Here is a 26,481-nt window from a genome sequence, read left to right on the forward strand (position 1 = left end):
GATGAGAGTTGAGAGAGGCAGAAGACCACCGTATGCTTTGGAGAACTGGCCCCTCAAGGAAGCATTTCAAACTTCTGCAGAATGCTGAAAGAAAGACATCTAGTATTCACCTCATAATTGGCCCCACGCCACACATAGATGCTCCTTAAAAAAGACCAGAGGACTGATACAGAAGTGATATGAATACGTTCCGTTGTAGAATTTATAGACATTCAAATTGACTTTCTAGCTATTAAAAAAAAAAAAAAAAAAAAGCAGTGCTGTTATTTTAAAGTAACTGGATAATTGTAGGTAGTTTGAGAAAGTGTGTGTGGCTTGAGGGCTTGTGTTGTCAATAGCCAGGATAGTTATGTGGGAATTGTGATTGGTCGGATTTAGGGAGGAGAAGCCCATGGCCAGGTTCCAGTTTGTGGAAATCCAGGCAGAGTCTGGGAGGTTGGGCAGGCTTGCTGGGCGTTGGCTTGTTTGGTTCCTAAAAGCAAGAGGCCCTCCAGCCTCTTACTGTGGGGATGCTTCTATCTGCTCTAGTCTCTTCCTCCTCTGTGAGTCAGAATGAGTGCTACCCAGCACAGCAGATCTGCAGCAATGGCCAGATGCGCACACTGGGATTCCCTTATAGCATTTCCTTCTCAAGGCCTAGGGAGTCTCCTGTTTCCTGTGGATGGGAACTGGGGAGGTCTTTTGGGCAAATCTCCATCTTTTTATTGTTCAAAGAACTGGGCTAAACATTTGAACCTTTACCTGTAAAAAAATTACTTTTGGAATGAAGCCTGTTTTCCTTCCAGCTTCTTCGACTAGTAGGATGAAGGTATCATGTATCCCAGGAAGGCCATAAAGGGGCCTTTCCTATTAGGACACCCACCTTGAACTCATTGGAAACAGAAGTCTGGGGCATTGTATATTTCATAAGTTTTGCTCAGACTTTGACTGGGTCATGCTTACCCAAAAGGGCCTTGATTTCTCCTTTAGAGTAATATAAGTAACTCAGATAAAAATAGACTTCAGGTTATGAGGTAAGTGCACCCACACACTTATACATGTATGTTTTGAGACAATATCTTGCTATGTAGCTCAGGCTAGATGTGAACCCAACTGACTTTGAACTCCTGAGGCTCCTCCTGCCTTGGCTTCCCTAGTGCTGAGATTACAAGTGAGTGCTCCTGTACCCAGCTCAAATTTGTCATTTTTCTTGTAGCGCTAGAGCTTGAAGTCAGGAGGACCTTTCATGTGCTAGTCAGCCATGCAAACCTGCTTTTGAAAAGCATTTGTTTTACACATAGCTATGGGGACTTTGAGTTTTTCAGACTTATGCCTGTGGTGGAATGAGGCTTCTTAGCCCCCACAATGCCGTGCATTGGGCTGCTATCAGTGCCTTACTAAACACGCACATTATGTCCAGTTTGGTCTGTGTTTAATGTTCAGGTACCTTGTGGTTGGTGAGACAACTGCAAGGTGAGGAAGGCTGTTTCCTTCCACGGTCCGGCTGTGGGAGTGGAAGGCAGAAGGTCAGGTAGATTGGTCCTGCTGTTGAAGGAAAGGATCCTAGCACACAGGCAGTTGTGCTTGTAGTACCACCAGCTTTGGGGTGTGCCAGAGTATATTCCACAGGAATAGGGTGAAGGGCCTCACAGGTGAGGAAATTCAGAACATGAAGCAGGCCTGTAACGCAAGCAAGCTGTCATCTTGGAACAGGCAACTTTGAAGGGTGTGGTTGGGTGAATGAGACAAAGATTGGGCCACCTGGTTCTATGTGCCTATGGACCGAAGGTACCATCAGTTAGTTTGAAAGAATAGGAAGTACTCAGCTAGAAATTTGATGTTGAGGCTGTGGAAATAGCAGGTCACCTTCATGGCTCTCAGAGATACCAGGAGAAGGAGAAGCTGTGCATCTATAGGAAGGTGCAAAGATGTGTTAAGAGATGTGTAAAAACTGTGCCAGAGGCTTGAGGGGGATCTCAAGATGTTTTCAGCGCAGGACCCCAGTAGAAAAGGGGTAAAGGAGAGCTGAAGAGCAATCCTAAAGACAGTGATTAAATTTTAATGAGTGCAGGGGAGAGGTGGAAGGACATGCCCATAATTCAGCACCTGGGAAGCAGAGGCAGGAGGACCACAAATTGGAGGCCAGCTTACACTACAGTACAGGAGTCTCAAAAAAAAAAAAAAATTTAAAATGTGGATAGAGCTGGCCAGGGTATTAGCTCTCTGAGTCAGGGGCAGGATGAGAAAGGAGTTCCTACTTAGGCTTGTCAACAGAGACTGCCTGATTGCACTAGCTTAACTATCTTCTGGATGAGTGACTCCTGAGCAGCAGGGATGAACGTGATTGATAGCTCAACACTGGTAAGATTAAAGGAGAAGCTGGCCTCTTAAATCTTAAGATAGGAATGTAAACAGAAACAAGTTTTTATAGGGAAAAGATGACTAGGACATAATTACTACTGAAAAGAGACATTTAACAGCTTGTGCAGAAAAATCTAAAACCAGGACAGCAAACAAGAGACAGTAGTACGGACTGTACTGTTGTTGTTTCTGGGACACATACCTTTTATTGTCTGTATTTCTGAAATGATTTTTTTAAAGATTTTTAAACAATAAAGGAAGCATCAATTTAACGTTTATTTTATTGTTTTAAAATTATGTATCTGTGTGTATGCATGTGAGTGCAGGTACCCTTGTGGCTAAGGCACTCGCTTTCCCTGAGGCTGGAGTTACAGGTTGTGAGCACAGGTCAGTGCTAGGAACCCAAGTAGGTCCTTAAAAAGCAGTATGTGCTCCTAACTGCAGAGCCATTTCTCCAGCCACTAAAATTTCAACTTTAAATGATAGAACCATCAGAAACTTATCAGAAACAGCATTGTGGTGATTACATTTACTGGAGGCGTGGAGAAGCTGTAAATTACTTGTGAATTAACTCATTTCAAGGTGGAAAAGTCCTCAGGTCATTTCTTCTTTTATATTATTACATTTATTTATTTATTTACTTACTTACTTACTTACTTGTGAGTGTGACTGTGTGACTGTGTGTGTGTGTGTGTGTATTCACAGAGAACAAAGGACAACCTCCCTCCATTGTGTGGGTTCTAGGAATTGAGCTCTCAGCTTGGCAGCAAGCGTTTATCCATTAAGCCATCTCGATAGTCCTTCAGGTCATTTCTTAGTGTCAAAATGTGTGCAGCTTTCTCTTTGAATGTCATCTATATTTGAAGAGGGAATTGAATTCCCTGCACAGGACCAATTTTTTGTTTCAGCCAGCTTTCAGCAGGTCACATGCTTACGTGTGCGTGTAATAGATAGAGAGCATTCGGGCATTCCATTTTGTTATTTGTCTTCATCAATTTCTCTAGTAGTCCAGGTTTCTTCTCCATTTCCCATCATATTTAAGTGTCCATTCTAAGCATATAATCAAAGCTTTTGGTCATTTGAGTCAGGGACTCATTTAGGCCATTGGTAGTTTGTTGCTGATGCATGTCATCCACCATGTTTCAAACACTGGCTCCTTTAAAATTTAAAAACCTTTTTGTTTGTATGAAAGGTTTTAAGCATGCAGAAATGCAGAGACAATAATCTACTGCATCCCAATGATCCAGGGCAATAGTTAACACCTTGGACTGTTGTTGCAGTGATTCCGTTTCCAGATGTTCTGAAGTGAATCCCAGCGTTGCATCCTTTAACATTGAAGTGTCTCAGTACAGTTCCCTATGGATAAGGGTTTCATTTATTTTTTACAAAGAGTTTGAACCGTGCTTGTGTCCTCAGAAGAATGACCAAGCTGATGTTTTGTCTTCCCAGACAGTAAAGCCATTGTGGACGGGAACCTGAAGCTCATCTTGGGCCTGGTATGGACTTTGATCCTTCACTACTCCATCTCTATGCCCGTCTGGGAAGATGAAGGGGATGATGATGCCAAGAAGCAGACACCAAAGCAGAGGCTGCTAGGATGGATTCAGAACAAGATCCCATACTTGCCCATCACCAACTTTAACCAGAACTGGCAAGACGGCAAAGCCCTTGGAGCCCTGGTAGACAGCTGTGCTCCAGGTAAGCGCCTATAATGCCCAAACCACCCAGAGTGGGGGTGTGTAAGGCCCAAACCTGGATTTATGTGAGAAAGGCTGTTTGTGGTATGGTCTCCTGGTTTTAGTCCATTGTAAGGCAGAGGATGAGCCACAAATAATTCTGTGTGTCCTTCCAAAGGCAGATGTTCTAGGTCTAGCCATACACATTTGTCACTGAATTCAGTCACATAATCAGATCACCAGAAAAGCTTCAGTGCCTGAACTTGGAGCGGGCTTTGGGGTTATAGTCCACCAGACTCCAGGCCTGTGTCTTCCCACATTGGTGCCTTGTTTCCTGTTGGCTTCAAGAAAACATGTGGCTCTCTTCAGTGGCTTGGCATGGGAATCCAAAGCCTTCTGCTGAATGGAAAGTGACCATTTTTTTATTAACTACTAACTTGACTATATATGGCTTTCTCTGCCCCTTTCTCTCTGTATTGCTGTGGAATAGCACTTGCTGTGGATCCAGTTAGAGCCTTTCTACCCTGGATGGGCCCTTTTCTAAGTGGTTGAGTGGACACCAAGATGTAATTATCCTTACTAGAGGGTTTAGATGGATGGGTAGAGTTTGCTGGCCCACACTCAGTTAGAAAAACTAGAACCAGTGTTTATATGCCACCCCCCAAATTATTTTTTTATAAGAAGAACCCTTACTTTAATAATTATATTTTCCATTTACTGAGTGTTCTACCCGAGCTGGGCGCACTAATGCCGAGTAAGGCGCTGTATCTCAGCATGCTCAAAGCAGAATTCACTAATGTCAAATAGAAAAAAGCGTTGGCAAAGCCTCATTTCTCCTTGAAAGCCTATAAAACCTGAATATTTCAGAAATAACTCAAAGTATAGCAAATAGGCTGTCCAGCTGGCTAAAGGGGTAAAGGCCCTTGTCATCAAGTTCCGATGACCTGAGGTCAATCCCTGGTACCCACATGGTAGAAGGAGAAAACTGACTCCTGTACACTATGATATGTGCATGTGTTCATGCACTGACACATACATACAAATAAATAAATGTACCTCTTCTCTCCCACCACTGTTGTTTCAAGACATGGTTTCTCTGTGTAGCCCTGGCTTGTAGACCAGGCTGGCCTCAAACTCAAGAAATCTGCCTGCCCTTGCTTCCTGAGTGCTGTGATTACAGGCTTGTGCAGCCACCACCCAGCTAAATGTAACTTTTAAATACCTCTAGTATTATCTCATTTCCTAGTGCCCTCTTTCTTACTTCTACATAAAGATACAATTTATGCTACTCTTTTGAGTTTAAAGTCAGAGTTTTACTTCTGTTCTACTCTTCTTATACTTATTAGGGCCTTTTAAGTGATTCTAGGATTGTGGCTTTGAACAAGTGGAGTTTTGAGTCACTTGTAGGATGCTTAATCTTTGTTAGGCCTTTGGGGGCAGAGGCAGCTCTGAGTTCAAGGCCAGCCTGGTCTAGAGAGTTGAGTTCCAGGACAGCCAGCACTACACGGAGAAATCCACTCTCAAAAACCAAAACAAACAACAAAACCGAAAGACACCAAGCCCAATCAGTTTTAGTAGATCTTGAAGGAGTGGCTAACCTCTGTCTTAATGCCAGAACATAGTGTACTAAAGCGTAAGTCTTTGCCAGTGTAGAATAGTGTCCATGCAGCCATACTCTTTAGCTGTCATGCTTTTTGCCCCTCAGGTGTACAATTAGTTAAGCTGTTGTCGGAAATTGCTGAGTTAAAAGCCTAAATGGTTTGGTTATCAGCACTTGGCTTCTCTTAATCTCTTCGTCAACTAAGGCTGAAAGCACCCTTCTTGTGTTGTCCACAGGTCTGTGCCCAGACTGGGAATCCTGGGACCCACGAAAGCCAGTGGATAATGCCCGAGAAGCCATGCAGCAGGCGGATGACTGGCTAGGCGTCCCACAGGTATGTACATGCATGGCATGTCCCAGGAGACAACTCCCACCCACTGACTTGTGTCTGGATACTTTTCTGGGTCAGACCAAGTCTGACCTTGGCATTCAGCCTTTAAAGAGCCTTGCCTCTGGCACTCTCCCATCCTCATCTCACATCTCAGTTAATTCATAATGATAGGTTCTTGTGAATTTAGCAGCTTGTAGGTCGTTCAGAAATCTTCACACTATAAACTTTCCTCCTTACTACTTTTGTCATCTCTTCTTCTCACCTCCTACGTCTGTCTCACTATAGAGTCCAGGCTGGATTGAACTCCTGATCTCCCGTCTCAGCCTCCAGAATGCTGGGATTTTAGGCGTATGTGTCGCTGCATATTTTCTATTCTTTTGGTTCCAGAGACTTTGAAGGTTTTCTTTAAACCCCAGTAAGCAAGCATGGTCCTTAACTAAGGAGGAGTCAGAAGGACTCCCAGTATTTGACTGTTTTTAAACCTATATAAAGAAAAGTAATTTCAGTCCGGTAGTAAGTCAAGATAATCCCATTAGTGGAAATTGCAGCATAGTTTGTATTTCCCATAGTCTATCACAGTGAACACAGTGGGTTTGAACTTTTGATGTCAGAGATAGCATCAAAATAGCTATATGTCTATTTAAGCCATTGTCTTCCTTGTAAAAATCCCCCTGAAATTACCATGGCTCCCAGGATCAAAGCCATAGTCAAAGAGAAGTTATAGAAAACCAATCTCGTGGGACAGAGGATCCCTTGTCGTACACCATGCTGAAGTCTGAGTTGGTGTTCAGAGTTGAGATCAGTATATTCCATAATAGGATTACTTGGGAAGTAGGAAAGCTGGCCTGTTTTCTTTGGTTCAGTTTTGGATCATGTCTCTGTTACACGACCATTCTCATATCTATCACCCTTAGAAGTGCTGTATTACATTTCTTATCCCCCTTTCAACCTGATCCCACCTCTTTTGGATATTCTGTGATGTTGGCTACTCTAAAATTATTATAGTGGTTTCTGGAGAGAGATAGCAAATGGATGCATATTTTGCTTTTAATAGGCTATTTTGTAGATAACTATTCAAAACCTCAGTAGCTATTTTGTTCATAGCCACTATCACCACAGTATTTCTGGTGAGTTTTCTCATCTCTTCATTGCGTTTGGTTGATATGGCTCATGAAATAGAGCCTTCTGCTGCTCTGAGGTGTGGCTAGCCACTGTGCATCCTCACTGAAGACAGAGAGGACCTTGTCTGTTAGGGATAGGTCAGGTAGGGAATGAAGGATGCTGATAACTTCAGGACGGTTCCCTACCCAGCCTGGATCTAATGTTGCTCCTAAGCTGAGTGTCAGGAAAATCCCCCAACACACACTTATTATTTTATTTTTATTTTTTATTGTGTGTGTGTGTGTGTGTGTGTGTGTGTGTGTGTGTGTGTGAGGGCTTTCAGAGGCCAAAGGCACGGATTCCTAGAGTGGAGTTACAGGCTGTTGTGAGGTGCCGGGAACTGAAATCAGATCCTCTACAAGAGTGTGGTATCCTTTCTTCAAACTGAGCCATCTTTCTCAGTTTTAAAGGTTCCTAATATATGAAGACTGCATGCCTAGTATGTTGTTCCCAATTGTCCTGCTTGGCTTTTAAGCCAGGACCTCATGACGAATCTCAGGCTAGCCCCCCCACACTTGCTGTCTTCCTGCTGAGCCTCCCCAAAGCTGGAGCTCTCAGTGTGTACTGCCTTTCTCGCTGATTTTCTTTTTTGATTCTTATTACTACAGAAATGTGTATACAATAGATGAGCAAAAGAAGAGGCCTGTTTATATGCTTTAGAGACATTTCTTTAAAGCCACCATGTTGTCATTCCAGGTCATCACTCCTGAGGAGATTATTCACCCGGACGTAGACGAGCACTCAGTGATGACCTACCTATCTCAATTCCCCAAAGCCAAGCTCAAGCCAGGCGCTCCTCTTAAGCCCAAACTCAACCCAAAGAAAGCCAGGGCCTACGGCAGAGGTGAGTGCTGTTCTTGTTGGATATGAGGTGTGTTCTCTGGCATCAGCTCCAGGATGAATGTTCTCCAGATCACGAGGCTGAGGAGATGGTGTGGTCAGTAAGGGCTTTTTGTGCAAGTGTGAGGACCTGAGTTTGGATTCCCAGCACTCACCTAAAAGCCAGGTGTAGCAGCACACTTCCAGTATTGTCTCAAGACACAATGAATTAAGATTTACTCTGTAAAGATAGCCCAGGTCTCCTTTGTTGAGCGTGCATTTGTGCTTTAAACCTAAAGTTCTGTTTATTGGTGACCACCTCATTCTGTCTTGAGAATCTGAGGCTTTCCAGTAGTACATTTTTCTGAAGTTGCTGCTTGTAGCCCTGAGAAAGCTGATGCTTTCACTTAAGAACTGCAGCCTGCTCCTCCGTGGCTGGGATGGGTCTTGCCCCAGGTCACGGGGTGGGGGTGGGGGTGGGGCAGGAGCCCCTGCCTTCTGGCTGCTGACTCATTCTGCTGTCAAGCAGAATCTGCTTCAGGTTTCCAGATGTGGTGGGGGCTATTGTTTTCCTGACGGAAGCTTCCTTGCTGAGACATCCTGTTTATGACTTGCACTGTAAGATGCTCAGCACCTCGCGGCTGGTCAGAGCCACTTCAGGTGTTTGATCAGCTGTGCTCAGCAACTGATTTGAAGCATCGGTTTTTTAAGGATGGTAGTTAACAGTGGGATGTGGTAGTTTGTGTTCCCTTGCAAATGTCAGTGCTCTGGGAGGCAGACGCTAGAGAATCTAGCGTTTAAGCCTGACCAGAACAACAGTGAACAAACAGAAAATTAAACAACAACTACATGGCTGTGGGTTTGATTTCTGGTAAGATTAGAACAGCAATCTCCCTTTCTTAAAAAGTAGACGAGTGCATTATATTTCTTAATTTTGTAACTAAAATTGGGGTCACACCTAATATGCACATTTTGGTACACACCCACTTGTCGGTTAATAAGCACTGGACAAGTTTGGAGACCCTCTTCCCATTGTTTATTGGCATCTCAAATTTGCTTTCCCTGAACCCTACCCCAAGGTAATCAGTGTAATAAGGAATCTTAAAGATTAAAGATAATGTTATTTTAATGCAAAAAGAAAGAAAAAGAAAAAGCTACAGATACCTATGTGACTCTCATGTCAGGGGGTTGACTTTGACCAAGGCATAAAATGCTTGTTTGTAGTAACCTTATCACTGGCTGCCTGGTTTCCTCATTTTAATGTGAGATGGTTTCCTTCCGTGGTGCTGTCTCCTGTAAAATGACTGCTCACTATAGTTCAGGAATGTGGCCGTTTCCTTCTTTGTAAGCGTTATGAATGCTGGGAAAAACAAGCCATTTTCATCTCATGTTTGTTTGTGTGTAGGCTTGTTCTTTCATTTTCTTTTCATCATGATGAATGTACAATAATGTCCAGGGGCGTTAAGCACACCCACAAGTCATAGGACTATCAGCATCACTGTTCATCTTCAGAGCATCTTCAGCTTTCCACAGTAAAATGCCATGCTTATTAAACAAGCTCTCCCTTCTCTTCCTTCGCCTTCTCCTGGCACGCTCTATTCTACTTTATGTATTTGTGTGGTTATCTCAACAGAAATAAAATGATGGTGACTTTTGTGTCCAGATTACCTCATTTAGCCTATGTTCTCAGGATTTTTTTTTTAATTATAACATATATCACTACCATCATCTCCTTTTTCTTCTTCCTTCTCTCTTCCTCCTCTTCCTTCTCCTCTTCCTCTGTGTAGCCCTGACTGTCCTGGAACTCACTTTGTAGACCAACTGGCCTCAGACTCGCAGAGATTCATCTGTCTTTGCCTTCAACTGGCTCTTTCTTTTTTTATGGGTGAATGATATTCTATTGTGTGTACTGTATTTGGCTTATTCGTTCATTTACTTACAGGCATATGGGTTGTGTTCTCCCTTTCAGCTATGATGAACAATGCTGCTGAGAACTGGAATCTTTTGGGCATATACCTAGACATGAAATTGATGGGCCGTATTGTGATTCTATGCTTAACTTTTCTCCTTTTGAAATAGGGAGGCAACACAGTCACTTTGGGGATAGGGCCACAACACGAAGCCACGTATGTGGGGCTATAAAATGAAAGTCGGGACAGTTTTGCTGCATTACTTACTATGTTTCTGCTACTCAGACTAGAAATAGAGAATACTCCATGTAGTTTAGTTTCTAAAAGGGTTCAGAGGTTTGTTTTATCCTGTGGGTGTTGAGTAGATTCCTGTTGAGACCAGTTAGCACTTGCAGAGGTATTTGTTGAGTTGAGTTGTCTGGTGTGAGTGGAGTGAGAGGGCTTGAGGTCTTTGTGTGAGGCTCCCTCGCAGAGTTAGCGTCATTGAACACATCTGTCCACTAGCTGAGCAGAACTGTCCTCTGAACCATGTTCTGTATGACATGCTAACAACAGAGCCTGTGTTATAATAACTCAGTCTGAGTAATTAGAGGGACTGGTTTCACGTGGTGAGCATGACTCTGCAGGAGTTTTCTGGAGTGTGGCTGTGGCTCAGCTTCCTAAGCAACCCTGGTTAGCCAGGTTAAACTAACTTAACTGAGTCATTGACCAGATGCAGAATAAGTTGTTTCTCAAACTGCTAGAGTCAGATGGAGTAGGTGCCTATCAATATTGTACGTATGCATTTAATTCTTGCTGTTAGTGACCTGATCATTGTATAAGCAAAAGAAAAACAGAAAATAAAATCTGGAAGTCCATTTTCCAATTGCTAGTCCCTTTTTTTTCCTACCAAGTCTGAGGAATTTATTTCAAATGAGGCATGGGGGTAGGAAGTCGTACTGGGATATCCTTATGAAAGCTAAGACAAATGTTCTATCATTGAGCTAAATGCCTGCCGCCACAAGGCAGAACAGTCTTCGAGACAGTATGTGCTCTGTGTTTAGCCAAACACCAAAGGGAAAAAACCATGCCCTCCTCATGTATCAGCAAAAGGAAATGTGGAGCCAAGACTTTGACTATAGTCTATTTTTAAGGTAGTAATGATGTCAGTAGAGGCTAGGCAAGACACGGTAATGAGGTGCTTCCTTTCTGGCTGCTAGAGGTAGAAGTAAAATTCCCACCCTAACCCGTTAGAAATGGGGAGCCCCTCTCAAATCTCAAGGACCAGTGGAAGTGGAATGGAGATCCTGGACTTCCTCCCCTGCTGGAGTGGTATGCTAAAAAGTGAGCTGTCAGAAAGTTCACCTAAAGTCCAGAGTCCCATAACATAAAACCCAAGTTGTTCAGGTTTCAACTTTAAAAGTCATTGTCACACCAATGAACCAAGATTTCAAATCAAATGAAAATGGTAGTTGATGCCAATAGTGTGTTGACTGAGATATAAGAATTACCTGCTAACCATTTTAAAGTGTCCATGATAGCTAATATTTTCAGCTTGACCGATCTGGAATCACCTAGCTGACCAGCTTTTGAGCAAGTCTGTGTAGGATCTTCTAAGTTGGGTTAATTAATGTATGAATACTATCCCAGACTATCCCATGGCCTGGGATCCTGATGGACTGAATAAAAAGAAAGTGAGCTGAGTACCAGTGTCTGCTCTGCTTCCTAACTGTGGCTATAATGTGACTCACGGACCAGCCAGCTCCAGCTTCTGCCGGCAACTGTGGACTCGTGAACTCTAAGCCTGTTAATGCTTTCTTGTTATCAGGTATTTGATCACAGTGATGAGAAAAAAAAAAATACGGTGTATATTTTTTTAAAGGCTTCAATAAGGGCTGGAGAGATCGCTCAGACGGTTAAGAGGACCAGTTGCTCTTCCAAAGGTCCTCAGTTCAATTCCCAGCAACTACATGGTAGCTCATAACCACCTATAATGAGATCTGGTGCCCTCTTCTGGCATGCAGGCAGAACAGTGTGTACATAATAACAATAATAATAATAATAATAATAGTAATAATTCTCAAAAAAAGAAAACTTAAAAAAAAGGCTTCAACAACAGTTTTGAATACTATTGAAATAAATGGGAAAAAAGGAATTTTTCTGCAGAGAAATGGAATTCCCAGACAGAAGTTAAGATGTCTAGAAGATGTAGAGCCATTTGAAGACCTTAGAACTGATGATGATAATAATAATAATAATAATAATAATAACTGAAATGAGTTGTTGGATATAATTCAGTAACAGAGTGGAAAGACGGAAGAATTAGTTAACTGTTCATGGAACCAGAGAACTGACCCAGTAGTCTATATGAAAGACAGGAAAAGAAAAAGAAATGAACAGAGCCCCTGGGAACCTGTGGGAACTAAAACAAGATTGCTAATGATTACATTAGAAGAGACAATGAGAGGGTATGAAAAGAAGGCAGGACTAAAAAAATCCTCAAAGAAATATTTGGCTATAAAGCCTATAAATGAATAGGGTAAAAACAGCCAAACGGAAAGAGGATACATAATAGCAGTCGTGAGGGAAAAGGCATGTCTGGATACCCTTCAGAACACTAAAGACAAAGAACGGTGTTTCATTTTGTGCCGGGGACTTCTGTAAATCCAGGGTTGCCTGGATCCCTTTGCTATCACCCCCAACTTGCGGGATCACACGCATCTGCCACTACACCTGACTAAGACCATAGAAGTTTAGGCATGGTGTGAGAAAGCTGAAAGCCTGCCCAAAGGAAATACCAGAATGTCAGGTTTCTCATCAAAACCGTGGAGGTCACAAGGAAATGGCACTGCAGTTTGCAAGTGTTTTTTTGTTTTTGTTTTGTTTTGTTTTAAAGTTGTCAACTAGAATCCTTTTTATCCGAGGGGAATTCCTATACTTTCAGACAAAGGAAAAGCAAAAGAATTTGTCACCAGAAGTCTATCCCGAAAGGATGGCCTTTTAAAGGAAACATACAAAAGAAGAGATCTTGAAATAACAGGAACAACATTACATCTTAACTACAGGGACTACCACCACAGTTCAGCCAGACAACCGAGATGAGGTTGTAAATGTTCAGGGAACTGAAGCTGTAAAACTGTACTGCTCCTGTAACCCCCAGATGCAGATGACTCCATGAGAGAATTCTACCAAACACTTGAGAAGAATGAAAACCGATTTTACGGTCTTGAAAATAAGTAAGGGATGAGAGCACTCACTGTTCTGTTTTGCTTCCTGCTGCCGTGATGAAGTTCTGACCCAGAAGCAACTTTCGGGAAGGGAAGGAGGGAGGGCTTATTTCAGCTTACACTTCACAGTCCCATTGGAGGGAAGCCTGCCTGTGTAGGAGCTCAAGCGAGAACCTGGAGGCTCCAGCAGGGGCCATGGAGGAGTGCTGCTTCCTGGCTTGCACTCCATGGCTTCCTCAGCCTGCTTTATAGTAGCCCCAGGGTGCCAGCACCCACAGTGGGCTGGGTCCTCCCACATCAGTCACTAATCAACATATCCCACTGTCAAGCCCAGAGGCCAGTCCGAAGGAGGCAATTCCTCATTTGAGGTCCCTCTTCCCGGGTGACTGTAGCTTGTGTCAAAAAAGTAGCCAGTAGGATTAGCAACCCACTTTATGAAACTAATAATAAAACCAAAGCTGATACCAAAACAAACAAACAAAACCAGAGATCAATAGAATATAGATATTAAAACCCATCACCGAATATTATACGCATTTGGGCAATAATATAAAACGAATCACACATTGTGACGAAGTGGGGCTTCTTTTAGCAATATAAGGCTGGTCCACTATTAGAAAACTTGTCAGTGCAATCAACCAGATAACAGTAATCAACCAGATAACAGGTTAGTGAATTAAAAAAAAAAAAAATCATGGTCATACCGATGGAAAAAAAAAAAAAAGAACTGGCAAAATTCAACAGTCATCCATGATAAGACTCGGAAAAGGGGAAGGACAAACTTCCTCAAGCTAATGGAGAGTGGCTGCCACAGGAGCTCTGGCTGACATCTTAGCAGTGAAAAGGTGGGTGTGTTCTAAGATCTGGAACACAGGATGGCAGCTCTCTTTGCCATTTCTTTGCAACACAATAAGGGGGCTCTGAAGGTAATGTTAGGCGCGAAGTTGAGGTCAGCAGCAAAGGCAGAAACAAAACTGTCCAGTTGCAGATGATGTGTTGCTGGTGTGTACTGACCATCTCAAATAGCTAAAAATGAGAAAAGCCGTGTGTGGTGAAATGCACCTTTAATCCCAGGCAAAGGCAGGCAGGCTTCTGTGATTTCAAGGCCAGCCAGGCTATATGGTGAGACCCTCTCTCAAAAAAGAAGGAAGAGGAGGAAAGAACAAAAAAGGGAAGAGTCCCCAAAGCAAAATAAAGTTTTTCTTAAATAAAGTTCAGTGAGTGACAAGGCACAAAAGTGACAGAATCCATTATAGTTTTACATAGTAGAATACACAATATACAGACCCTGGAATTTTAAATGGCACGCCGTTTACGGTCATATAGAAAGAAAAGAAAATAGCCATGAGTGTACTAAAACAACCTAGGATTTATAACCTAAAAACTATAAAGAAGACCTGAATAAGTGGAGAGACTGAAACAAAGACATTGGTTCTTCCTAAATTGACAAGATTGCTAATGAAATTTTGGCGATGAACTCAGCAAGACAGACTTGCCTAGCACATGTGAAGTCAATTCCTAGCACCACAAAACAAAACAAAAATGTTTCGTAGGTGTTGACAAGTATGTATCAAAAGAAGAAAAGCCAAGGAACTGTATTAATTAGAAGAGTTTTTAAAGAAGTGTAACAGAGGAGTCAATCTGCTGTATTTGTAGCTTCAGATCTGTACTGATGTTGGTGGAAGATTCTAGCACAAGAGGCAGGAGGATCCTTGACTTCAAACACAGCCTGGTCTACACAGTGAATTCCAGGACAGCCAGGGCTGCACAGTGGAACCCTATCTCAAAAAACAAACAGACAGACAGACAAAAATCACACCTAAGGGGCTGGAGATGGCTCAGTGGTTAAGAACATTGGTTGTTCTTGCAGAGGATCAGGGTTTGATTCCCAGTGCCCACTTGGTGGCTAACACTATTTGGAGTGTCCCAGGTGATCCAGTCACACCTAATGTCTCCAAGCGTGCTGGACATGCATGTAGCACACGGAAATACAGACAAACACCCGTACACAGAAAATAAATAATTTTTAAAAGTACAGTCATACCTAACACAAAAATTAGCTCAAACTGAATCACTTAAATGTACAACATGCAACTAAAACACTTGATGGGGAAAGAAACAGAAAAGAATTTGAGACCTAGGGATAGGTAAAGAAAGAATTCTTACATTTGAAACAAAAGCGCAAAAGAAAAAATGACAATGTTTACTTCATCAAAATAAAATAAAATAAACTTTCAAGTCTTAAAAAAAAAAAAATCTAAGTCTGGAGAGATGGCTCAATGGTTAAAAGCATTGTCTGCTCTTCCAGAGGTCCTGAGTTCAACTCCCAGCAACCACATGGTGGCTCACAACCATCTATACTGGGATCTGATGCCCTCTTCTGGCATGCAGGTGTACATACAGAGCACTCATACACATTAAGTAAAGAAATAAATAAATATTTTAGAAATTCTATGTCCCAAAGTCTGTGCATGGTATAGGAGATTAACTGTCAGAGTGGCCAAAGTAAAAACTGGTAATTCTTCAGCCTGGCAAGAATACAGAGAAAGCTTGTCTGGACCCCCGCATGCTGGCGTGAATGTAAAGTGACACAGATATTCTGTGTCGTTCTAATTTTAATATATGCACTACATAGTAAGCAAGAAGCCTGTGCCCTCAGTTTAAAACAACAACAAAACCTACCACTAAAAGTGCAAATCCTGTGCAAGCCACTAGCTGCCCTCTTTGGTACATCTGTCTCAGCCATAGCTGAGAGCCTCCTCTACTTCTCCCTGTGTTGGTTTCTGCCCGCCCAACTGCGTGGGTTTTCCCATTGACTTCTCTTCCAGTTCCCTGCATGGCAGCTGAACGGCTCACAGGCAGTTCATCTCAGAGCTGTCTGCCTGGCGTTGGCACAGGAGCTGCAGGTTGAAGCCCAGACTCTAATCAGCCTTAGACGCTGCTTACAAGTAGTGGGTCCTGGAGTTATTTACACTCTCTGTGTTACTTGGCTCCAGATCAGAGGTTCTTGTGCCCTGCTTAGGCTAACCAGTCACAGAGCTCAGGGGATACCCATGTGTCCAGAGAATATTCTAGAATGAAAAGAGGTCTCTATCATGAGGTTCGAGAGCACCTGAGACTTGGGATGGACCAGACCCCTGGCAAGGACAGAGACACTTCTGGATTCTCAAGCCTGCCTTTCTGTTGGTGACTCATCCTAACTGAGAGTCCCACCAAAAACTTATCAACCCAGGAAGTTCCGGGAAGGTTGGGAGCCCTGTGTCAGGACCTGATCATTCCCACACCTGGACAGTTGGACTTTACAGGGGATTTTGGGGGACTCGGTGTGAGGAACCAGGTTTGGAAGAAGATACAGATATAGATACAGAACATTATACTTGATATAGATATACTCTTACATTCCCACAAAACCCATATCTGAATGTTTATAGCAGCTCTGAAAATGACAGTCAGCCAGAGATAACCCAGATACCCCTCCGTAGAGAATGAATAAGCAGTTGCATAGCACAGGACATTACTCATCGGTGAAAAGGCAGCAGCAGCCAGAGAATCAACAGGATTCTCAGTGAGAAGGACCAATGCCGTAACGTTGCATAATGCACGATTCCATTTCTGTAACATTTTTGAAATGGCAAAATTACAGAGGTGGAGAGCAGATTAGTGGTTGTCAGGGATAAGAAGAGGGTGGAGTGAAGGGAAGTGGGTGGGATCCTGTGAGGCAACATGAGGGATCCTTGTGGTTAGAATCTTGACCGTATCATTTTTAGTATTCTGGTTGTGATATCTATCATCACTTTATCTATGTGCACGTAAGTACAAGTGCCTGCAGAGGCCAGACGAGGACATTGGATCCCCAGGAGCTGGGGCCGTAGATGGTTCTGAACCATCTGATGTGGGTGCTGGGGAAGCTGAAATCAGGTCCTCTAGAAGATCAGGAAGTGCTCTTAACCATGGAGCCATCTCTCCAGACCATTGTTGCACATTTATTAACAATGATTGTGTGTATTCATAGATTCAGGGTACTGTTACATGTGTGTATGAGTTGTGCATTGAGCAAACCCAACCCAGCTCTTTCTATCCAGCCAACACCTCCTTCCCAGTCCTAAGTAAGTACTTTTTACATTCAGGCTGACTTTCTAGGTTCTATATTTGAGAAAGAGCACACAGTACTTGCCTTTCTGCATCCGACTTATTTGGCTTTACATAATGTCCTACATGTCTGTTCTTTCTTACTGTAAGTGGTAGGGTTTGGTTTTTCTTTGTAATTGAATATTTGCTCTGTTGTGTCAAATATCACATTTTATGTTTCTGTCTATTGGTGGGCACCTAGGTGGAATCCTTATCTTAGCTATTGTGAGTAGTGCCAGAATTATCAGGGGAAAGCAGTTGTCTCTAAGGTATGCTGGTGAAAGAGTGTCATTTCTTACACCCATCTATATGGGAGTCTGCCTCTAATTTGTTCAATTATTTGTGTGTGTGTGTGTGTTGATTCTTTGTGAGTTTTACATCACAGTTCCACTCATCTCCCTATCTTCTCATATTTGCCCTTTGCCCTTACAAGTCCACAAAATACAACACAAGCAAACAAGCAACAACGACAAAAACCAAAGCATAGAAAACATCTCATCATGGAAGCTGTAGTAGGTCACAGTGTAGTGTCCCACAGAGTATCCCTCTGTCCACACATCTTCACTTCCAAATGTTCCTTGCAATGAATCATTGGTCTGGTTAGAGATCTCTGGCTTCTGTGACACCATCAATATTGGACCCTCATTAGGACTCCTGGTTATTCTATTGTTGCCCTTTGTCATGGAGATCCTGCAGCTTTGCATCAGCAGGACTGGCCCTTTCAATAATCTTTTTGTTTTAAATTAATTTCTTCAACAAGTATACAGAATAGTAGGTTTGTCCTTCCCTCTCTCCTTCCTCCCTCCCTTCCTTCTTTCCTTTCTTTTTTCTCTTTCTTTCTCTTTTTCTTTCTCTCTTCTTTCTCTTTCTTTCTCTCTTCTTTCTCTTTCTTTCGCCCTTTCTTTCTTTCCTTTCCTATCGGGTCTCAGGTAAATATTATTCCCTCCATTGCCATTCCCTTTCTCCCCTTTCCCCGCTGGTTTTCCCCCAAAGCCTGATGCCTGAGGAAGGCAGAAAAGGTCTTCAGATCCCTTGGAACTGGAGTTAAATGGTTGTTAACCACCATGTGGGTGCTAGGAATGGAGCCCAGGTCCTTTGCAGCAGTAGCAAGTACTCTTAACAGCTGAGCCCTCTCTCCAGCCCCTCATATAACTTTTTAGTACCTAGATCCTGCATCTTAGAAAAAACACACAATATCTTTACCCCTGTTAACATTTTGTTCCCTTCTGAAGACTCCTTTCCCCACAAGCTCACATTTCTACGTCTATATCATCCATATATGTCTGGATTTCACATATGAAAGAAAATATGGGATGTTTGTCTTTGAGTTTAGTTACTATTTCGTAGCTATCTTAAATCTAAAAAGTCTGATTGCAAATAATAGCTGAATACAGTTTTTTTAAAAGTATATGCAATATTGCAACTTCCTTCTCCTGTATGGCCTCTCAAAGGCTGCTAGCTACACCTATATATATTTTCACTATCACATGGACCACTATCTAAAATTCCTAAATATTTTAGAATTGGGTATTAGTTAGATAATGAAGAAAATTAAGAGTTTGAACCTTTCTGATTATTCCTGTCATGGCAGTCTGTCCCCATCTCCCACATAGGATCTATAGGGTTGGGTCTCATCTCCCAGTTCACTGAGGGGGGGGAGACATAGTGGGTGACAGTTTGTGTGAGGGCATTGGCTAACTCAACATTTACTATGTAAAAACTCCTGACAGGAATTGAACCCACTGGAAACATGGTGAAGCAGCCAGCCAAATTCACTGTAGATACCATCAGCGCTGGGCAAGGAGATGTGATGGTGTTTGTTGAAGACCCAGAAGGAAACAAAGAAGAGGTATGTTGGGGGTTGCTACCTCCCTCTGGAGTTATTGGACCTTATCACGAGAGTAAGACTGAGTCTTCAGGCCCTCATAGCGCTCAACCAAAATGTTACCAAAAGGATCCTGAGGCTTGCCGTGGCTAAAGTAACTTGCCCAAGAGCTGAGCCTTGAGTGCAATGCACATTGATTCACAAGAATACAGTATTTAATAAATTAAATGATACTTTGGATGAGACAGAGAACTTGTTAATTGAGGTGTCCTGATTTTTCTTTACTGATCATCTTTGGGTCTTTGACCAGGGACCAAGCATGTTATTATTTTCCTAGGTCCAGATCTTACTCCTATCACAATATGATCTGAACTTCTGAATACTGTCTAGCTTCCCCTCTGGGCAGGGTCTCTGTCCAACTTACTGTTTTATTTCTGGTTCCCAAGACTGGGTCTGGCATCTCCTAAGCCTGTAATAATCACCAGACCACTAGGCGATCAAGTGAATCTGCTTCATATTTTCTCTGCCCTTGATCACCAGCCCCTGGAGAGCCCTAGCTTTGTGCTGGGTAGTTTTCTCCCACTCTCACACCTATTGATGCTGCCTCTTTGCTGCAGAGTCATGCAGCAAGCTGACAACTCATAACGTAGACCTCTCACCTTCTCTCATTGATAATTGTCTTCCCCTCTAGGCACACGTGACGCCTGACAGTGACAAGAATAAGACTTACTCTGTGGAGTATCTGCCCAAGGTCACCGGGCTGCACAAAGTAAGATGAGCAAATGGCCGTGGCGAGGTCTGGCCCTTGGACTTGTTATATATGTAAAAGAAAGAGATCTTAAGTAGAGGGATGTCTTGGTGGCAGTGTTTGTATAGTCCTGGATGTGGAATGCAGGTTCTCTCACAAGCTAGGCAAAAGCTGTGAGTGATATACGTTAACTTAATTAGCATATTCATGTTCATTTAGGGAAAAAGGTAGAACCTCTATGAATCAGAGTTGGCATTAGCTAGCACATCTCCATTGTTTTCATTTCATATGGGTACCTAAAGATTGAGCTGTCTATCTGGAGTATAGATACTGTAGTGTCTGAACTCCAAATGCTTCCTTCCTCATTCTCCTTTGAGATGGGCTAAAGCGTGTCCTGGTTTTGAGCCCTGAGGACACCCAAGTTCAGCTCACTAACAGCCACAAAGAATACACTAAGCATTTGAGGAATGCCAGGGATCCAATTCCCAGGCCCTTCCTTCACCTCAGCATCATATCAAGCTCTGTTTGAGACTATTTCCAAGATAGTTCCATAGGGCAAAAGCTAAGAGAGCCAGAGCTATAACAAGTGAATAACTAGGAATGTGTCTTCCACTGGAAGAAAGCCTTCAGCACACAAAAGCCAGTCATCCTATATCATGCCCAGACTTTAAGACAGTTCTACTTTCTGCCTTGAGCTTTTGTGAGTTCACCAGGATTCTTCTCACTCCAGAATGCCATGAGTCTAGGAAAATGAAATCTTCAAAGGGAACATTTATGATCTAATTAATTCGTCCCAGCCAAGTATGGATTCATAGGAAGCCCAGTCCAGTTATCTTGAAATATCCCAGGATGAGAAATTTTTGCTAAAGTTTTAGACACAAGTCATTATAGTTTGTCTCAAACACATTTATCTCAGAATGACCTTGGTGTGTGAAAAATCTTACTCTATTTTTGATGTTCTGGGATGATGCGGTTTGTATTCTGACAGTGCAGTGACCCTATCTGCCCTTCTAAAGGAACCCCATGCCTAGAGATCTAAGTATAAGTGATTGTTCCATTTCCTGTTAGAGAGTCCAAGTGCCCTTCAAGATATCCTAGGGTAAAGGTGGCGCAGAACTTGTGGGAGTGGCTGCCTCATGACTGGTCTAACTTGAGCCCATGCCATGAGAGGGAGCCCATGTCTGACACTGCCTGGATGGCCTAGAACCGGAGGCTAGACAGCTGAGAGACCTGAAATAGAACCAAACACAAGTACGAGGTGGAGGGTAGGATGGGGGATAAAGGGCATCTGATATAAGTACTTTCAGTAGTTTAAGACAGGATATCATGGGCATAGCCATATGCCTGATGGGTCTAAGTGTAGATGTAGTTCTGGCCACTTTCCCTGATTTTAGGGCTCTTGCTTTCAGCCACCGTTGGGTGTACAGTCCTGAGAAAGGTGAAAGAAGTTTGTGCATGAGACTGGATAGTGCACTTGCTAGCCAGGAAGAAGCTGTTATATCTCTCTTGTTACTTGTAGGTCATAGTCCTCTTCGCCGGACAGCATATTTCCAAGAGCCCATTTGAAGTGAACGTTGACAAAGCACAAGGAGATGCCAGCAAAGTCACTGCAAAAGGCCCAGGGTTGGAAGTTACAGGAAACATTGCCAATAAGCCCACCTATTTTGACATCTACACAGCTGGTAATATGTTCAATAGATTGATTTTTTGAATCTTCTTGCAGGATCTAAAACAAAATCCAAAAGTTTGGGGCTTGGGCATCCAAACTTTTGTCTTTTAAATTGACCAAACAACTTTTTCTCAAGATTAGTTATACTTTACATATCTCCACTCTTGTTCCTGATTGAGAAGTAATCAGTTTCTCTACAGATTTCAGTCTGTGTGAAATTTTAACAATCATACGCTAGACCAAGTTTTATGAAAGACTGGGCGTAGTGAGTAGCACAAATGTGTAAGATGGGTTATTGATTTCTTAGCTTTCTTTTCTTTTGGTTTTCAAGATAGGGTTTCTCTTTGTAGCCCTGGCTGTCCTAGAACGCACTCTGTAGACCAGGCTGGCCTTCAGCTCACAGAGATCTACTGCCTCTGCCTTCTGAGTGCTGGAATTAAAAGTGTACACTGCCACCTGGCAGTTTTGTTGTTGTTGTTTTGTTTTGTTTTTAAGGAAATAACTGTGAAAAAGGTGACTATTGGTACAGCCTTGCCTGAGCGACCCCTTCTGTTTGCACTTTGCACTGGTTGGCAGTAAGCTTTCGAAACAGTAAGAGGTCCTCATGGAATGGCCATTCTTTCCACAGGAGCTGGTGTGGGTGACATTGGCGTTGAGGTGGAGGATCCTCAGGGCAAGAACAGTGTGGAGCTGCTGGTGGAAGACAAAGGAAACCAGGTGTATAGATGCGTATACAAGCCAGTGCAGCCTGGCCCCCATGTGGTCAAAGTCTCCTTTGCTGGAGATGCCATTCCCAAGAGTCCCTTTGCTGTGCAGGTTGGGGAAGGTAAGTGTGCTGGCTAACTATGCCTGGCATGGACACTGATAAACCTGGCCTCCCTCCCTCCTCCTCCTCCTGCCAAGACCTCTTCAACAGGAAGTGGTGCAATATTTTCGGGATAGGAATGCTAACACAAGTTGTGTTGCTCAGCTTCCCTTCCTGTGTCAATAGATGATGACATTATCTGGCTCATGGCCATGATCATTGGCCCGGTTTCTCTTGATCCTATGGTGGTGCTGTAGCACTTGTGGCAAAGGAGCTGCTCACCGCATGGAAGCTCAGGAGTTGAGAAGAGTTGAAAGGGGGTAGGATCTCACCAGTCCTTAACAGGGCAAGCTTCCAGTGACTTGACTTACTTCCAGTAGATCCTCCATTTCCACACTTTAGCCTTTAGGGAGAATGTTAAAATTGAGTGTCCCTGATCTGAAAACTGGATTGCTTTAAAAAATAAAATAAAACTATATATATACATATGTATGTATGTATATAGTACTCTTAGATGATTCCCAAATAGTTTTAGGTTTTAATTAGAACATTTAAAATTTTTCAGATTAAGGAAACTCAATCAATAAAGTCTGTGCAAATCTTTTTTTTTTTTTTTTAAGTATATCTGAGCCGGGCCCAGTGGCGCATGTCTGTAATCCCAGCACTCAGGGAGGCAGAGGCAAGATGGTCTTTGTGAGTTCAAGGCCAACCTGGTATACAAAGGAAGTCCAGGACAGCCAAGGATACACAGAGAAACCCTGTCTTGAAAAAGAAAAACACAGTGTCTCTGAAACCGGGCCTGGAGATCTGGCTCAACAGTGAAAATCTCCCCCTAAGCTTCCAGAGCATCTGCATTGGATTCTCAGCACCCATACCATTGACTCTTCACCACCTATAACTCCAGCTCCAGGGTTCTGATAACCCTCTTCTGGCCTTTATGGGTACCCATACCCATGTAGCAGACACACAGACCACACACATTAAAACACATGCACACACACACACACCATCTTAAAATCTTTTTATAGCAAAGTCATTTTGTTGAAGCTCTTTGGATAAGGGATATCAAATCTGTGTGCAGAGACCTAAATGTGCAAGATTTAGTATCTAGTACCAAGCTTGGCAGCAGCAGGTCCCCTTAATCCAGGCACTTTACTAGCTGCCGGGCACTCAGCCCAACTGCATTAACCCACACAAGTCTGTGCCTTTCAGGTGTGATTACCACCCCCAGTTTGCAGGTGGAGCCTCTGAGGCTTTGGCAGTGTGGGTCTTAGTAATGTAAAGCATTAGTAGAACCATAGTATCCATTGACATGCCTGTAACCCCAGCCAAATTCCTCTGCAACCCGGAGCATATGTTTCCCTCTAATATTAGAGTCTCTCTGTCTCTCTCTCCGACTTTGTTCTTCTGTTTTGTTGTTACTGTTGTTTTCCAACTGTGCTGCCTTCTCTAACCAGTACTTGCCTCTCCCTGTTCTGTCCTCCACCTCTGCACCTGCAGACCTGGCTTCCTCTTCCGAATCCTGCCTCTGGGCCAGCCTGGACCCTGAAGCTGCTGGCTTCCTAATTGCAAGCTCTGGGCCAGAGGCTCTTGTTTTGGTAAGGGCTGGTTGGGTGGGCATCTTTACCGGTTCGTTGTGCTGCTTGCACACATCAGTGGAGCCTGTGCTGTGTTTGACTTTAGGAAATTCCTGCATAGGTGGTAGTGATTACAGCCAGATGCCACCCGGAACAAGGTACTGAGGGGTGGGTAATGGCTGTGGTATGTCCCTCAAACTCTTCAGCGGAGCTGGCCGAGTGTAGGAACTGAGCAGTTACTGATTTTAATGTTGACCCTGTTGTACACAGTATTTTCATGGATGTGTGTATGTGTTTTAAGACACATTTACACCCCACCCCACCCCCAGGGAATTCCTGTCATCTTGTTGTGATCAACTGTTCTCCCTTTGACAAAGAAAAAGCAATCCTCCCCTCGATATTCATAATCAAAATCCCTTTGACACAGGAAAGAGATAGTTTGAGACAGTTTTCCTCATTCTGGTGTTTCCTGAACTGCCTTATTCATTTCTGGCACAGTCCTATTTTTATTTTAATTTGCTGCTCTCCACTATAATGATTTGCTATTAAAAGAAGCTTTAGCCAGGGCCTGTATTACAGGCCTCTAATCTCAGCTACTTGGAAGGCTGTGATGGGAGAATCATAAGCTCAAAGCCCATCTGGGCCTCATGAAGACAACTTAGCGAGATCCTGTCTCAAAAATTAAAGAGGACTCAATGGTAGGGCTCTCACCCAGGATGCCCAGGCCCTGGCTTCGATCCTTAGACTTTCATTACACACACACACACACACGCACACACACATACATATTTAGGTATCTTTAACAATGGAAAACCAGTGTTACTGACCATTAAGTGCCAACATAACATCTGTTCTTCCCTGAACAATCTAACATGATCTCTAACTGCAGGGATCTCTGGGTGTCCTCTAAAGATCAATGATTTGCTGAATAACCAACAGAGAGGTTGTATGTAATGAGCAACTACCTCTCCTCCACTCCCAGAGCCTGTGTTTAAAGGGCTGTCAGATGTGCAATGTAAGGTTTGGAGAGGAAAAGCCACCTCATAGACAAGAGGACATTGTGCCCATCAATTTCCCATTTCCACTTAAGGAGGAAGTTGCCCGTGCTGAGCAAAGCATTACTAGGAGATGTATATGTCTTTCTAAGTATCACCCTGGCCCCATATGGGAGGGTAGTTTCACAGCTATGTCAAGTGAAGGATGTTAGGCATCACTCAGTGCTTGATTTAATAGTCCTAAAACTTGAGGTTTCTAAAAGAGACCAGAAGGTCTGGGATGGCATTTTCTGCTGAGGCTTGCTTTTGTCGATGCCCAGAGCTTTGTCACAGCTGCCTTTGGCTGAAAGCACAGTTTCTTTCAGCTTTTTGTTATTCTGCCTGTCTGTCCACGTGCAAGACAACAGCCATGTCCAGATCTTCAGAAATGGCTGACCCATGCTTTGGAACCCAGACAGATGTTTCAAGTGTGGCAATTTTTAAGTAGACTTGGAAAAAGTATAGTCTCCCCAGTTACTGGACCCTGGAATGTGGCAGTGAGGTTTGGATAATGTTCAGCATTCGGTCTTAGTGCCTCCCTGATCATAGAAGGCCAAAAGGCAGTACCAGGAGAACAGTGTGGATTTACTCTGCTCTCCTGTTGATGTTGCCAAAATAACTCTTGCCCAGCACTGGTGTGGTAAAGCTGGATAAGTCATGCTGTTGTTCTTTGTTAGCTGCCGTGCTTTCTGAGTGGGACCCCTGGTCTTAGGCAATTGCCTGGTGCTCCTTATGCAAAGCACACATTTTCTTGGGAGGGGGTGCCCCAAGTTACGTTAACTTTCTTGCCTTTTACAAAATGTTACGTGGTTGATCTGATGTCAAAACTCTGCTTGCAGCCTGCAACCCAAATGCCTGCCGGGCCAGTGGCAGAGGCCTGCAGCCCAAGGGTATCCGGATCCGGGAGACTGCAGACTTTAAGGTGGACACTAAGGCTGCTGGAAGTGGGGAGCTTGCCGTAACTGTGAAGGGCCCGAGTAAGTCCTCTTTTCTTTCCTCATCTCAAATGAAATCTTAGCTAATTTTTCAGCCATGATGTGTTGGTTACATCCCACGGCCAGTCCTGATTGATATCTCCCAAAGAGCCTTGACAAAGATTTGAATCTTATTTGTAATCTTTGGAGAAGGAAACAGTGATTGATTATTGCCATCTGCCCTGGATATAGGTAAGTGAGACCAGTGGGTGGTTTGACAGCCTTACATAGGAAAAGACCTCTAGGATAAAAACAATGCTGTAAGGGAAAGGGAGAAATAATGCTTTGGGGACAACAGCTCTCTGTCTCCTTTTCTCCTCTCTCTCCCACTTCTCCCTCACTCCTTCTCCCTCTCTCTTCCTCTTTCTTAATTGAAGAGACCTGGTTGTAAAGCAGAAGGTTCTTGCAGAGTCACATGGCTTGTGGTGTTCTGATCTGGAATGTAAGCACAGTATTCAAAGCCAATGATTTCTCCAGTACAGGTTACAGTTTATAGACTGTGAAATTATGTTAGTTACTACTTCAGTGTGATCAGTGCTTATAGGAGAATAAGATGCCCTAGGATGGGTTTCTTTGTGGGTAATAGCCATAGGCAGAGGACATGTTTCCCCAGTACCCTGTTCCTACTTCCTCCTTTGGGATGGAGACAACAGCAATGGGGTCAGTTTCTTTGCTGTC

At 43.3% G+C, this 26,481-nt stretch overlaps 1 protein-coding gene across 4 annotated transcripts in view; it reads left to right on the forward strand.

Annotated features, from left to right (window-relative positions):
- The window catches only part of Flnb (filamin B), a 130,765-nt gene that overhangs the window by 42,736 nt on the left and 61,548 nt on the right, over positions 1 to 26,481 (forward strand). For all 4 annotated transcript variants that reach the window (XM_021647301.2, XM_021647305.2, XM_021647302.2 and 1 more), the window contains exons 2-9: positions 3,790 to 4,038; positions 5,853 to 5,950; positions 7,805 to 7,952; positions 18,902 to 19,020; positions 19,688 to 19,765; positions 21,264 to 21,426; positions 22,042 to 22,239; positions 25,669 to 25,806. In XM_021647301.2, the coding sequence (XP_021502976.1) occupies positions 3,790 to 4,038; positions 5,853 to 5,950; positions 7,805 to 7,952; positions 18,902 to 19,020; positions 19,688 to 19,765; positions 21,264 to 21,426; positions 22,042 to 22,239; positions 25,669 to 25,806 (1,191 nt within the window). The remainder of the gene's footprint in view (positions 1 to 3,789; positions 4,039 to 5,852; positions 5,951 to 7,804; positions 7,953 to 18,901; positions 19,021 to 19,687; positions 19,766 to 21,263; positions 21,427 to 22,041; positions 22,240 to 25,668; positions 25,807 to 26,481) is intronic.

Source organism: Meriones unguiculatus, chromosome 9 (assembly GCF_030254825.1).
Source record: "Meriones unguiculatus strain TT.TT164.6M chromosome 9, Bangor_MerUng_6.1, whole genome shotgun sequence".
NCBI classification, from domain to species: Eukaryota; Metazoa; Chordata; class Mammalia; order Rodentia; family Muridae; genus Meriones; species Meriones unguiculatus.